Source organism: Nematolebias whitei, chromosome 2 (genome assembly GCF_014905685.2).
Source record: "Nematolebias whitei isolate Nwh7 chromosome 2, NemWhi1, whole genome shotgun sequence".
Classification (NCBI taxonomy): Eukaryota; Metazoa; Chordata; class Actinopteri; order Cyprinodontiformes; family Rivulidae; genus Nematolebias; species Nematolebias whitei.
The window spans coordinates 8,376,970-8,391,163 of NC_056499.1; the positions used below are offsets into that span (position 1 = coordinate 8,376,970).

Genomic DNA, 14,194 nt, shown 5'->3' on the forward strand with positions numbered 1-14,194 from the left:
CAAATGCAGCCACTTCCCAACTTGTTATATAATTTGTAACCCTTAACCAAACAGAACAAAACTGTAGCTCCAGTTTTGTCTCGTATTAGCTTCACGTCAGTTTTAAAAATAACAGACCTTAGACCAAGCATTTTACGATACCAGGGTCGTTTCTGGGAGCCGAGGTAGATCCTGCGGACTCGACTTTCCTCTTCGGGTGTCCAGTATCGAGGCAAAAAGCGGTCGAAGTCGGGGTTGAAGGACGTCTGATGGAGGGTCTGCTGGACGCGCCGGAAATACAAATCATCAAGGATTGGGTCTGCCTCCGTTTGATCATCTGAATCGTCTTCGCACTGAGCTTCCAGAAAAAGCTCCTCGCTGATGGCGCTCTCGGGAGTCTTTGGTGATGGAGACGACGGGGAATCTAGAGCTCTGCAGTATAGAGTGGTACACCTCATGTCTGATCACGAAGGCTTGCATTTAGATCTTAATGAGCCGAAAGAAAGAGCTCAAAGTTGTTAGGTGGCGTGGTTATTAAATGTGGGGAATACAAGTGTTACGGAAGAGTTTAGGGTTAAATAATGTTCTTTTGCCTTAAAGTAGTAGAGTATTGGGATCTGAGGTTAAGAAATGGCTGTCAAACGAGGTTAAAAGCCTGAAGCATCAATGTTAATATCCTTCCAAAGATGCCAGTTATTCTAGAAAGAGCACAACAAGTAATTGTTTTTTGATCAGTGTGATCTACATGTATAGACATTTGTTTCTTCATTCCCAAGTATTAGTTTTAGGTTTGGCTGGCCTTCCAAGTGCACTAAACACTTGTTAGTTTATGTCCGCGGCACCACAGTCTAATCGATTCCCAGGTCCATTATTTTAAATGCCACTTAAGTGGCAATGATGCACTGTTTTTTTTTTAAATTTATTTATTTTTATTACCAATATAAATAATAGCAAAAATTCCAACAATATTTGTGGCCCTCTGGTGCCTGCATGACAGCAGTCTTTTTACATTTCCTCAGAACATACAGTCTTATTTCCCCCTCAATGTTTACAGTTTGGACGCATCTCTTTTCTTCCAGTCCGGCTATGACACAGCTAGAAGAGAGAGCACCGAGGGTATAATGGAGGGTAAAGGGTTTACCTTAAACTGAGAAGGACCCATTAGATCCGACCTGCCGACATGACCCAACGGGGAAAATACTAGAAACAACAACTGGTAACAACCAAAGACTAAACATAATCAGAGGATTCACTGAATTCATCTCATTTTGACCTCTCTTTAGTCAAAGTGAGCAGACGCCACTTTTGCAGGTGGATTTGAGTGGAGCATCCAACTGATGCTTAAAATGGAGAAACTTCCACCCAATGATCCAGTTTTGTCAGTCGGGCTGCAAATTATTCTTTTTATACATCGTACCACTGTACACATTTGAGCAGATTGTGGAGGGATCAGGTACGAGTCCCACTGACAACCCCCCACCCCCCCAGATTCTTCCTTCTTCAGGGGTCACCACAGCGAACTAAGTCACACGAAGACTTGGCGATTATTTTTACGCCAGATGTCCTTCCTGACGCAACCACAGCCCTCTGTGTGGAGCAGAGAGCCGTTATCTTGGGTGCAGATTGTGGGGTTTAAGGGCCTTGCTCAAGGGCCCAGCATGGGGCAAATGAGGGTGGAGGCAGGTGTGGGTGCTTCACCTATCCCACCCACGTTTTGATGTCAGTACAGGGAGTTGAACCGGCAATCTCCCGATCACAGGCCCACCTTCGCCAACCTCTGCACCACCACTCCGCAGCACCACTCCGCAGCTTCCAACTGACAAATACAGACGACTAAAAATCATGCACAGGATAAACAAAACTTAAGAGCCAACTTTAAAAAGCCCGAACTGAGCCCAACGTACTCCGTTAACTTTGATTCAAAGCAGCCACTAAAGAGGCTTGTAATAAATTAAAGCTTTTTTTTTTTTTTAAACCAGGGAGCAACAAAAAAAAAAAACCTGTCCCAAAGTGAGCCAGTACCAAGCTAAACTAAATTTACCGTAAACGAGACCTCTGATCACAGAACGACGCCCAACAGGTGAGTTTGTGCTCGTTCAGTTGCTGAAGCCGTGATTCGTCAACAGGATTAAACACTAAACAGTTTGTTAATCATTGCACTCACAAGCATGCCGTTACACACACACACAGTTGAAACAGGTTGTAAAACCAGCAGCAAATCCAATACAGGCAGTGAAAAGAAGCAAACAGCAGCCAGTTCTCTGGTGCAAGGTCAGCTCTGGATAAGCGAGTTCGCAGCAGCGTGTGAACACGTTTTCTGTACCTGGGGAGTGGAGTCGCAGTGGCCCCTGCAGCCTCCTCCCGTCCTTGTTTTCTTCCAAGCGGAGGTGGGATGATGCCTTTGTTTTGCTGGGCCGAGAGACACGGATTATCCATCTTGAACACCTGCTCAGCTTCAGCGTCACTTCCACAACCTGAAAATTACAGACATACAAAAAATAATAAAAATAAAAAATAATGCGAAAGCTGGAAGGAAATCCAAAAGCAAAGAGAACTGAAGAAAGAAACCTTTTCTGGATCAGTTGGTTCACAGCTGAGCCTCCAGGGAGCATCAAGCCAAGTATTATACCTTCTCCCATTACACATTTTTAGCACCCCAGTGTGGAACTTGCCACAATGAAACACTGACGTGCGCGGAGCCTGGCACAGTTACATGCAGGCAAATGATAAACTGAGCTAAAAAGGACTGCCATATAAAATAATGACTTAAAATTAAATTAAGCACATTAAACATGAAGCAATTTTTTAAAAAACGGACAAATGTGTCACCCTGACCAACATGAAGTGGTTTCATTTCACTGCAGAACCACCATAAGGACTTCAGGCCTCATGCTGAAGGACAGATCTGACAGCTTATTTACGAGGAAAAAGAACAGAACGCACACACACCTTCTTCATTTAGGCGGAGAGCGCGGGTGTCCAGAGACTCGAAGCAGTCCTCAGAGTTCCCTCCAACAGAACTCGGTCTTAAATCCTGACATAACTCTCCCTCTGAGGAGTGGTACTCTTTGTATCCCCCATCCTTCACAAACACATTACTGCCTTCTTCTAGAGCCTGGTTTTAGAAGACAAGGTCAATACAGACAGGAAAAAAAACAAACAATACAATAAAAAAACTGAAGGCCAGAAAGTGTCTCACCTTGGACAAAGCCAAACCTAACAGACCCTCGAAGGACTTGTAATCAAGTTGAGGACCAGAGTAAACTGGGTCTAGTTGAGCCTTACGACCCAGCCAGTATATGGTGATAAGCACCTACGAGACCAGAGAACATTCAGTCAACGCATTGAACCACAAATATTTCTTCCTCTACATAAAAGTAAAAATATCCTGAAAACTAAAGACAAACACTTTCAATTTAAAATAAAAAAAACCTAAATAATGTAAAAGGTGAAGAATGTTCGTCTTTCCCCGAGCAAATAATGCTTTTAGGACCAAAAATTGAGCAATTAGAAGAACACGGCATCAAAGGTTGCTTTAAACACTGTGGCTCAAAGCAATAGTGATAATAATTAGCAAAAAATAAATAAATTTAAATAAAAAATAAAAATAAAAAAAAAAAATAAAAAAAAAGTACTGAAAATGGTTCTCTGCCTTTTATCTTTTAACCACCGTTATTTTACTTTGGATGCATACATCTAAAAGCTGCGGTAGTGTTTCTGCACATCCAGCCTGAGCTTTGCATGGACGAGTTCAAATGTCTGAGCTGGCAGCAGAAAATGCACAAAGAAAAATCTGATTAGTTTGGACCTTTGTCCAGATTCTCCAGCATCTGTAGCAGCAGCACCAACTCCCTGCACAGCTCAAGTAGATTCAAAACTTTTGAGCAAAGCAAAAGTTTAAGTTGCGTTAAAAAACCCCGGCAACTATTGTATTTATTAGTTTATGAGATGTCCTCTCAGTGATCTCCTCTTCATCTCCATCACAAACCTTGAGAAACTATTGACACGCTCCAACAATGTTCAGTTAGATCATCTGGATCTGGTTTCTTTTGTTGCCGAGACGTTTCGTCCTTCATACAAAAAGGACTTCAGTCTGTGGAGCCCACCAAACCAAAACGGCTCAGCAATAAAAGAAACTGTACAGATGACCCGACTGAACATTGCTGGATTTTTACCTGGATTAATGAACCTGAACTTTGGTGTATTGACACGCTCTACTTGAGGCTATAGCTACAACAACAATGTAGAGTGTCGTCAACATATACACACACGTGCATGTACCACCTTGAGGCATCACCTGGTGTGCAGAGCTGACAGTGCAGTAGAATTGTGTGCAGTGCAATGGTAAAACTTTTTACAAGGAAGTCTGGATCATCAAACATTGTAATAGAACACCAAATTGGAGGAAAAATACATAGAAACTTACATTTTTCACTCGTCTCTGGCTTTCATCCCGCCTAAAGAAAAAAAAAATTAAAGATTTAAAAATGGTATGGCACTTCTCTTTATAACGTCTGATTTCAAATGCTCTCTTACAGAGCAATAAATATGCATCCAGTTAAACACTGAGCAATAGAGCTGTGTGTTTCTCATTTGCAAATTGCCAATAAATCAACTATTTATCAGGTTTTATAGAAAAGAACTTTTAGATAAAAGTGCAGTCAGGCAAATACCATTATCAATGCAAAGCAGCTCATTTTATTTACCTTTACCAGTACAGGCCTTATAATAAAATTCTAAAACCAAAAAGTGTTTCGTCATTACATTCAGGTATCTTGTCAGTTTTATGAGCTCTTAAAAAAGTTGTGCATTTTATAGATTAAAATCCCTAAACACAGGACCTTTGTCTCCTACACATGTATTAGCATGTTGACTCTACTGATAACCACATCACCTGAGTGTCACTCGAGTGGACAGGTCCTGAAGGTCACCTGGATGAAACAGCTGAGACTCATTTAGGCCAAGTTTCCCACAGGCTTTCAGAAAAACATTCACGTTATCCTAAAAAGTGTGCAAAAAAAAAAAAAAAAAAACAGTTAAAAAAAAAAATGGCTGCAGAACAGCTGGAATGAGCTCATATTGAGTGAGGCTGCAAAATGCCCACAGCAAAAACTGAACACTTGCATCTGCATCATCCAAAGCAAATTGCGAGTCGTGTTAAATGCAGCTCCATTAGGACTGGGAGCACTTGTCAATAAATACTGATTTATCTGTAATTATAAGTTCGCCAGACACAGCAGATTTTAAACACAGAGCCAATTACCATTAATTAGGAATTGACAAAATTGGCCATTTGAAAAATTCCTCTCACTCTGCTCCAGGCACGGAATAAGAACAGATCTTTTAGTTTACTTCAAAAAGTGTCAACACAACAAAAAGCTCTAGAAGAAAAAAAAACATTTTTTGGTTAATATACTCGCCTTTTAACAGAAAACTTAAGTAAAGATTAACTGAACATAAAACATTGCCATCTTGAATAATGTGGGTCTGAGCCATTGTTAGATTTTCGGAAGCAGGATGCAGCTGATGGAGATGGTCAACTACTTAAAGTTGCCATATTTGCAGATTTAAAAGTCACACCTTTTTGCATAAATTTGCAAGTCCTGCAACTTATACACTGACGCGACTAATATACATCACCCCCACCCCCACCCCACCCCCCATATTTATAACAATTTTTGGATGATGAGATCTGACCATTTCATTTATTCTGGCATGAAAAATATTCAACATTAACATCTGCAGCCCCTAGATGGCCAATTTATATGGCAAGCCAAGTGTCTCATTAATAGGTAAACGTGGCTTTTAATGAGACTTGCCATGTGAGACACCTTCGTCTCTCTGAACTCCTGGAGCAAACATCAAATCAGCTGCATTATGTCGCGCCACCCAGGCAAAATGCAGCTAATTTGAGCATTAAAGTGCATTTATTAAGGAAAAAGTCAACTGAGAAAAACATTTGCTATAATTTCGAGCAAACAAATAACTGTTTTTAAGTGTTGATCTTGTTAAATTCTTGTTAAAGTCCTCCTGTGCACGTTCCTGCCATTTGGCAGCCAATCGATTTTTGGCACAACACCGGCCCACGTTTCCAGGTGGTCAGTGGTGACAATAGATGTGACTTATATGGCGAAGCGACTTATTTATGTTTTTCCCCCCACACACACTTTATTCGACATTTTTGGACTGATGCGACTTTATACGGCAGTGCAGCGTGTACGGCAGCAAGTATGGTAGTTCAGATCTTTTGAAACTGGTTTTATAGAATCATAGACGTCTTACCCGTTGTAGATAGCTCTGAACAACCTCAGTTAGAAAAAACATTTCCAAACCTTTGCCAGTTTAATGTTACATTATTATTTACACTGACTTCTGTTTATTTGAAAAGGCATGTGATGACAGCAGCAGCTAGCTGTAGCACTTATGGTTTAGCCAGGATTTTAATACAATTTCTGGTAAAATAAATGTATTATGAAAATGACAGCAATGTAAAGGTTTATAAAATAAAGTTTCTATAAAATTAAACAAAAACAGTTTAAAGATTACTGTAATTAGTAATTAAATAGTAATTTTCAAAAAATTAAGTCTACTTAAAATGTGTAAACTGCAAGACCAACGCAACCATAACTAAATAAAATAAAAAACACTGGCTCCAAGTAGTGACATGCCAAGTTGTTTCCTCATTTTCTATTCATCTATAACCCCACCCCCTTAAAATGAAAAGAAACACATCGAGGGATCAGTGGCTTTACACCATCATAAATTATTATTAAAAGATTGTAAAATGCAAATGATGGCTCAACTTCACCGTCAGGACACAGGCATCCTCTTTTACATTGATCTGTTGGATGGGTGAATAAAAGAAAATGAACTCCAACTAGCAACACGAGCCTCAGAGTTTGACTGTCAAATATTCCAATTTGACGAGTATTAAAGTATCTTTAAAGGGTTTCCTGCACAAAATGTGTTGGTAGTGGTCAGACTAGTCATTAACTTTTCATTTTGATCAGACTTAAAACTAGAAATAGCCATCCGCAACAGGTAAGATATTAACTGTTCACAACCTCTCCACAAAACCCAAATATAAATAAATCTAAACTCGTTTCAAAACAAATTCCAATTTGCCAAATGCATTAACTGCTATTCAAAAATTTTGAAAAAAAAAAAATAAAAATTTGCACCCACTTATAAATTATTAAAACGTGAACCACTGGTGTGGTCCTGTAAAACGTCAGCAGTATCTGCAGCTCCCACGTCTCCACCCCAGTCAGCTCGTCTGCATTTACCGTTATGCTCCAGTAGTTTGTGGTATCTTTGGGGAGATCGAAATTGATCCTCTACTCTTGCTTTGGGCAGTTTTGGCAATTATGCTTGTATGGAACCACTGAAACGCAGCATGAATCCAAAATAATAATAATAAAAAAAATCTCCATCTGTATTAATGCTCAACATAAGTTTCCATGTTCAGCAGTTTGGATGGTTATCACACTAAATGCAGTTTAAAGTTCATTCAGACTAGAGGCACCTTGTTTCTTGGTGCCTTAACAGGAAACCACACAATGCGTCAACACTTCCTGGCTAGCAGGTGCTTTTCTCCCATTCGCTGTGATTATATTTGCAGACGCACACATCAGAAGAAGAAGTGTCACTCACCAGGCCAGCGATTGGAGTGGAGAGCCTGTTCACCCGCTTGATGAGGCCAGGTTTCAACTGGTTGATTAGGCTTCACAGAAAAAACAAACCATTACCAAACAGAACATTTCCAGCTGCAAATGTTCAGAGCCTGTACAGAATTAATTCAAATTTTTTATTCTTCAACCATTTGCCGCCAACAAGGGTTGGATTGGACCAACGTAATGTTTATTGTATGATTTTTTTTTTTGTAGTTAATGTTATGAAAGTTAATTTAGAATGTGATTTGTTGGAAATTAATTCACCGGAGAGGATAAAAAAAAAAAGAGTAGAATATAACCTCATTGTTCAGGAACACAAGAGTGCAAATTTGAATAAATAGTTTAAACATTGGTTCATATGTGCAAGTCAAATAAATATACATTTAAAAAAAAAAGTTACTAATCTAAGGGTCTGTACGACCATTTTATTTCTTTAAGTGTGCACCTCAGATGCGAGTTGCAGCAATTTTCTGGAGTTGCAGTACTCACTCGCAAAGAAGGACTCCATTCGCCAAGGCTGCACGGAAGTCATTGCAACCGAAGGATTTCCCGGTCACTTCCTAATAAAAAGACAAGATAAAAATAAAAAAGGGATAATACTTTAATCCAAACCCCCTTCATCTCAGTTTGTGTTTAAGTTTCTTTGACTAGAAAAGGGAAAAATCAATCCCTCCACTGCATAAATAAAAAATAAATAAAAATAAAAAACTAGTACCACACATGGCCTGCTATCCTTCATGCCAGAATTGTAAAATTGTGTCAAGAAATGAGGTGAAGTCATTTTGGTCAAACCCTGAATAAAACTCAAGCTTCCTCAGCTTCTGCCACACCACAGGTTTTAGCTTTACGTCCGTAAAATTCACCAAGTTATGGCATTAGTGGGATTTCAAAAGAGTCTTTTGGCGGTGGCAGCCATCTTGCATTGAGTTGAACTCAAAATTAAACTAGTTGCAGCTGTACAGTAAAGCAAACTATTTTGGTTTGCGCTTAGAGTACTCAAAATCAGCTGATTTACAAGCTAAAACGTAAGATGGAAGCCATTTGTGAGGATTGCAGGCCACCTGTGGCTTCTAGGACTCGCCAGCATGTTGGAGATGACATTGGAGGGGGCTCATAAGCACGGACCAGTGGAATGCCCCCAAATTTGGCCATTTTTGGATCTTGAAAGTACCAGCAGGACTCAAGGCTGGAAAAAATAAAATTTATCTATCTATCCATCTTATCTGACTCCCCCGTTTGGCCTTGGAAGCAGGCCAACTTATCAAGTTTCTCTTGAGATTTGTGTAAACTAAAGAAAAGCTTTGTCTACTGCATCCCCCAGAACTTCTGTGAAGGCTCATCAGAACTGCGCCAGCTGGCCAACATCTTAATCAGGACTATCTGGAAGTGCTTCATGGACACATCACACCATCGTCAAACGTATATGTAATGAGTTTATAAAAAAAAAAAAAAAAGCTCTTGCTGGTAGAGGTTTTTTGAGGTCTTAAATCGTGTCCTAATATGACAAGATATATTTTTTTGTAATACCACTATCCTATCATGGCGTTTTCCACTTTTCCATCTTAAAAAAAATAAAAATAAAAAGGTTTTCTGAAAGTGGATAAGGGGCCGCAAACCAGTAGCAGCAGCAGCAATGATGCGCTCCACCAATCTTTCGGACGACTGTACGAACAATCTCATTGTAGTTTGGTACAATGATAAAGCTAATTCCTATTCTACGATAGTTCATTAAAATTCATCCAATGGTTCACAAGATAATTTCGGTAATTGACAAAATTTTCCTTGTGGTGGCAAATGATAACTAGTATCAAGAACCAGATGTTAGTTTATACAGACCAACTGGGACAGTTGATGCAAACCCATCAAATGTGCTGTTACTAGCAAAGACAGGATGAGAATGATGTGAAGCTCAGTCATTACACACCTTTATCATCTGAAAAACAATTAGTAACTCAACCTCTGAGTTTTACCTCAAAAAGCTGGAAAACAAGAAACATTTTCATTTAGGTACAAAAAATAAAAATAAAAACCCACACGATTGCAAGGCAAAAAGAATAAAAGACATTTATGCAGACGATCATAGCCACACGTTAAAAAATTTTTGGGCAAAATAAAATAAAAATAGGCACCATGATTTTATTTCATCAAGAGCAAACTCCGGGCGAAAGGGCTTTGTAATGAGGACATAAAAATGGGACTATTAAAGTCTGCTTCTACGACTATCCGAGGGCCCCAAAAGGCTGTTCTTCTCACTAATTAGTCCCCCCAGGAATCCACAATCACAGTTCAGTTTTAGTTGAACTGGGCATACATGGATGCTTCTCTGTGGAATCAGTCAAACAATGTAGAGCAAGGTTAACGCAGCTAAACAATGTGCTACTGTGGAACAGCCAGACTTTGGATGGTTTCACCCCCCCCCCCCCCCCACCCCACACACACACACACAAACCATTCCTTAACATTCATCTACAAATACAGTAAATGCCATAAGTCAGCTTTTCCAAAAGATTCATTTCAACACTCGCAGTTTAGACAAAAGGCCTTGCACTCTTTGAAGGAATGCATATCACCCTCCATCTTCAAAATTTACGGTGAAAAGGAACATACTTGGAGGGGTTTTGGTCAGACTTTATAAAATATGTTATATGCACAACTTCATGCCAAACTATGAGACTTCCTGTCAAGTGATGGCACTTACCAGATGTAAACCAATTTCAGCACATCTGTAGAACTAATTCAAATTACAATGTGAATTAGAGCCACTGTGCATTTTTGAAGGTCACTTGGCTGCGACAGCCATTTTAAAATTCAGCTGGCTGAATACTAGGAAACACCTTGTAACTATGACTTTCCTTCCCTCCATTGACTAGGGTGATGACATCTATAGGACCGCTCCTACAAGCACCCTGCAGATGCCGTCTATCACGGTGCTTTAAGATTCATAACTGGCTGTAACTACTGTACCCACCACTGCACCCAGTATTCACTGGTTAACTGGACATCATTAACTTCACGCAGACTCTCCCACTGGTACATTTTCATCTTTAAATCACTTCTTGGTCTGCTGCCTTCATACATCTCCTCCTACATGTCTCTGCGTGAGTGCAGCTACAGCGTGCGCTCTCAGGACATTATTACCTGCAGTGTTCCCTCAGTGTGTGGACTGAACCTTTTCCTACTCCGCTCCCGTTTCATGGAATATCTTGCAAAAAGATCTGAAGCTCTCGACCTTGACCTCTCCAAGTGGCTTTTAAACATCTGTTAAGTTCACTTTTCTCATCCAAGCAAAATATTATTCTGAATAATAAGCACATTCATAGTTGCAGCTTCGTGCTCTCCACCCATCTTTCGGATGACTGTACATACATGTTCTTGTTGTATCTCGATACAATGATAAAGTTTATTCTGAAAAAAACAATGCAGACATGTTCCTGTTTTTAGTTTTCTACACAGCCTTATAATCTAGCCGTTTAATTTTTATTTATTTATTTTTGACTCTCCTTTTGGTTGTCATTTTGTTTTGTTTAATAAAAAAAAAATAAAATAAAAAAGTATAATTATTTAGTTTCTGCCCGATTAAATCATAGGATTGCATGAAAGATGTTTCCTCTCCCTGAAAAGAAAAGCACCGCTGCACAGCAGGAAACACTTGGTGAACACTTTGCTTTCACCAAATCGTCTTTTTATATGAACGCATCAGAGACCGAGTCTAATTCTGAGGGGGAGCAGGTCCTTGTGCAAACATTTCCACATACTCGCAGCTGCGCTAACGATAAATAGTTAGCATGTATGGATTCTGGAGGCCCATTATCCTGCTGTCTGTAGCTGGGGATATCTGCGATACCACATTTACATTGTCATCTGGCACAAGCAGGAACGTATGAAACAATTTGAGAATCAGCATGCCTTGCTGCACTCCTGTCAAACACACAGCTCTCATCATTGTTCCCCATCCTTTCATCTGTCAGAGCAGGAAAATAGACGGGTAAAATTGGCATGGCTCCCTGCCAAGAGCGCCCTGGACAAAAACTCATGATCTATTCCGACACAAGTGACGTTAATGGTTCCATTTAGGGCTGATTGACACGCCGCCATCTACGCTCCATACTCTGCATGCATTGGTTATATTTTGGAGGAAGACAAAACTTCAGAAATGAATGAGCAGAAGCAGGCTGAAATATTTAATGAATGTTTTGCTGTAAAAAAAATAAAATAAACCACATCCTCCAAAGAGTGTCACATCTTACCTAATGATGTGTGGCACGAGAGCGTGCAGAGATCCTGTACAAGCTTCCTCTGCAAGTTCTGCTCGTCCCTCACAGGCAGACATCAAGACACGACGTATCAAATTGGTACTTCATTTTGTGTGAATGCTCACTCAGCATTCACACAAAATGTTTTCCTGTTTTAATATCTTTCCTTTAAGTTGTATTTACAAATCTAACCACTTCTGTAAAGCGTGTGCTACTTCAGTCAATCGTAAAATCAAAAACCTTTGGCTCGTTTACAAGATGGGCGATGTAACTTTTGGTGGCTGGAACTTAATTTATAATCTTATAATCATTTGCCCCATATAAATGCATTTAGATTCCTTCAAATGCATTATTTAAACTCTGTTCCAGCATGCTTGCTTAGGTTTAAGCCTCTGTTTTGCAAATTAAAGAGTTCACAAAGTCCTTTGTTGCTTTTAGCTTTTAATATGTTGCTCATTTTACATTTAGCAACTCAGTTTCAGCTTCATTCAGCAACTCATACAACAGAAAATGGATTTTCTTACTTAAACATTGGCCTTCTCTTCATTTGAATCCTGCATTCAAATCAGTTTTATCTGAAACACACTGAGGCCTTTCTGTCAAACTTGTAATTGAGTCTTATCATGAGGGGGTTTGCATCTGCTCTCAAAGATAAGTGTGCAAAGTGAGCTCGTGTTGAGCTAAACAGAGCTGAAGAGCTGCAGCTGAAAGGTTTGAAGCAAAGCAGCAAGACTCATGTGAGCTTTCACTTCCTGACTCCACAATGAGCTGCATAAACCTTGAGCCATTTCATCCCAGCTGTCTGCACAGACACAAAGTGAGCAGCAGCACGGGAAGCTGCAGAGAATCCAAGCAAGTGATGAGAAGTGAACAGACCTGAATCCAGCGTCGAGCCTCCGTGAAGGCCTCCGCACAGCTGAGGCTGCTCTGCCGGCGCCACTCCATCTCAATCTCCTCAACAAGCAAGAGACCCAGCAGCTCTAATTAAAGGGCAAAAACAGGCAACAGCTCATTAATTCCAGAGTGCAGGCAGCAAGCCTTTCAAAGAAGTTCAACCGAAGCAAGAAGACATGAGGAAAAAGTGTTTTCTGTTTCATGGAAGAAGTAATAAAGTCCAACCTGAGGCAGCTTCAGCTCCACAGCAGCAGCTAAACCTGTCTGATCAGGGAACACGCCTGCTGCTGACTCCCACCTCTGACAGCTGTCACTTATCAGCTGAAGAGAAGAGGAAAAGGCCACGCCCACATGAAAGTGCTGCAAACTTTTGAAGGGAAGTAAAAGTTTGATTACAAGCCCCTGGTGGTCTGTGAGAGAAAAACATCTAATGGAAACTGAATGTGTGAGGCTGAAAAACAATATACTGTAATAAGATATTAAAGGACTTCTGAAATACTCATGGAGTTTATACAAATATAAATTGAGATTACTTGACGCTGATCCATTAGTATGCTCATATATATATATATATATATATATATATATATATATATATATATACACAATTAATTAAACATGAATACAAATAAATTAAATTCACAATAAACAAATTGTGAGATTATTTTTTCCTTGTAATGACAAACAGCTTAACAAAATCCTTATAGTATATGTGCTTTTTTTATTTATATTCTTCAATAAAGATGCTTTAAGCTCCAAACAACAACAAATACTTTGAATATTGATCAAATCAATTCCCAAAAGCTGCATTTTTCCACTAAAATTGACTAAAATTGTACAACAAACAAAACAAAGTATAGACATAGCACATTTTCCATAGCTACAGGCCTGTCCACAAGTAGAAAAACCTGAATACCTATTGTTTCAGTGACGTTTGTGCAGCAGATAAGTCTCTACACATTATTTGAAATGCAACAGATGATCCTCCTCAGTTCAGTTCCTCTGTGTTTTATCACCTGCTGCAAAAGAATAAAGGCAGATCGTTGTATGTTATTAAATTATCTCTAAGAACCAAAAGATGAATGCTAACGAAACTTTCAGAATGTAACAATCAAAATAAATCTACAACTGATTATCTTTTAGAGTCTGATCAAGATGGCCAAAACAGCAAAGCTACTTTAGCACCCACAAAAGTGGCTCTAATTCAGCCATTTTTACTGATATTAAGCAAAATTACAACAGAAGTTAAGCATTTATTTAAGGAATGTTAGGAAATAAGTTGTTCTCATAAAATCTGGCAGGAAATCCTCAGTTTGAAACAATTTTAAACATTTAAATACACAAACAGCAAATCAAACATTCAAAAAAAGAAGGTGTAAAAAATGTGCTTTTCCT

At 39.4% G+C, this 14,194-nt stretch overlaps 1 protein-coding gene across 1 annotated transcript in view; it reads right to left on the reverse strand.

The window, feature by feature from the left end:
* The window catches only part of LOC119428844 (LIM domain only protein 7), a 35,902-nt gene extending 23,052 nt beyond the window's left edge, over positions 1-12,850 (reverse strand). The window contains exons 1-8 of the mRNA XM_037696537.1: positions 12,782-12,850; positions 8,142-8,212; positions 7,633-7,702; positions 4,874-4,980; positions 4,406-4,436; positions 3,179-3,292; positions 2,929-3,094; positions 2,303-2,453 (exon numbers count right to left, since the gene is read on the reverse strand). Of these exons, the coding sequence (XP_037552465.1) occupies positions 2,303-2,453; positions 2,929-3,094; positions 3,179-3,292; positions 4,406-4,436; positions 4,874-4,980; positions 7,633-7,702; positions 8,142-8,212; positions 12,782-12,850 (779 nt within the window). The remainder of the gene's footprint in view (positions 1-2,302; positions 2,454-2,928; positions 3,095-3,178; positions 3,293-4,405; positions 4,437-4,873; positions 4,981-7,632; positions 7,703-8,141; positions 8,213-12,781) is intronic.
* Between the last annotated feature and the right edge of the window lie 1,344 nt (positions 12,851-14,194).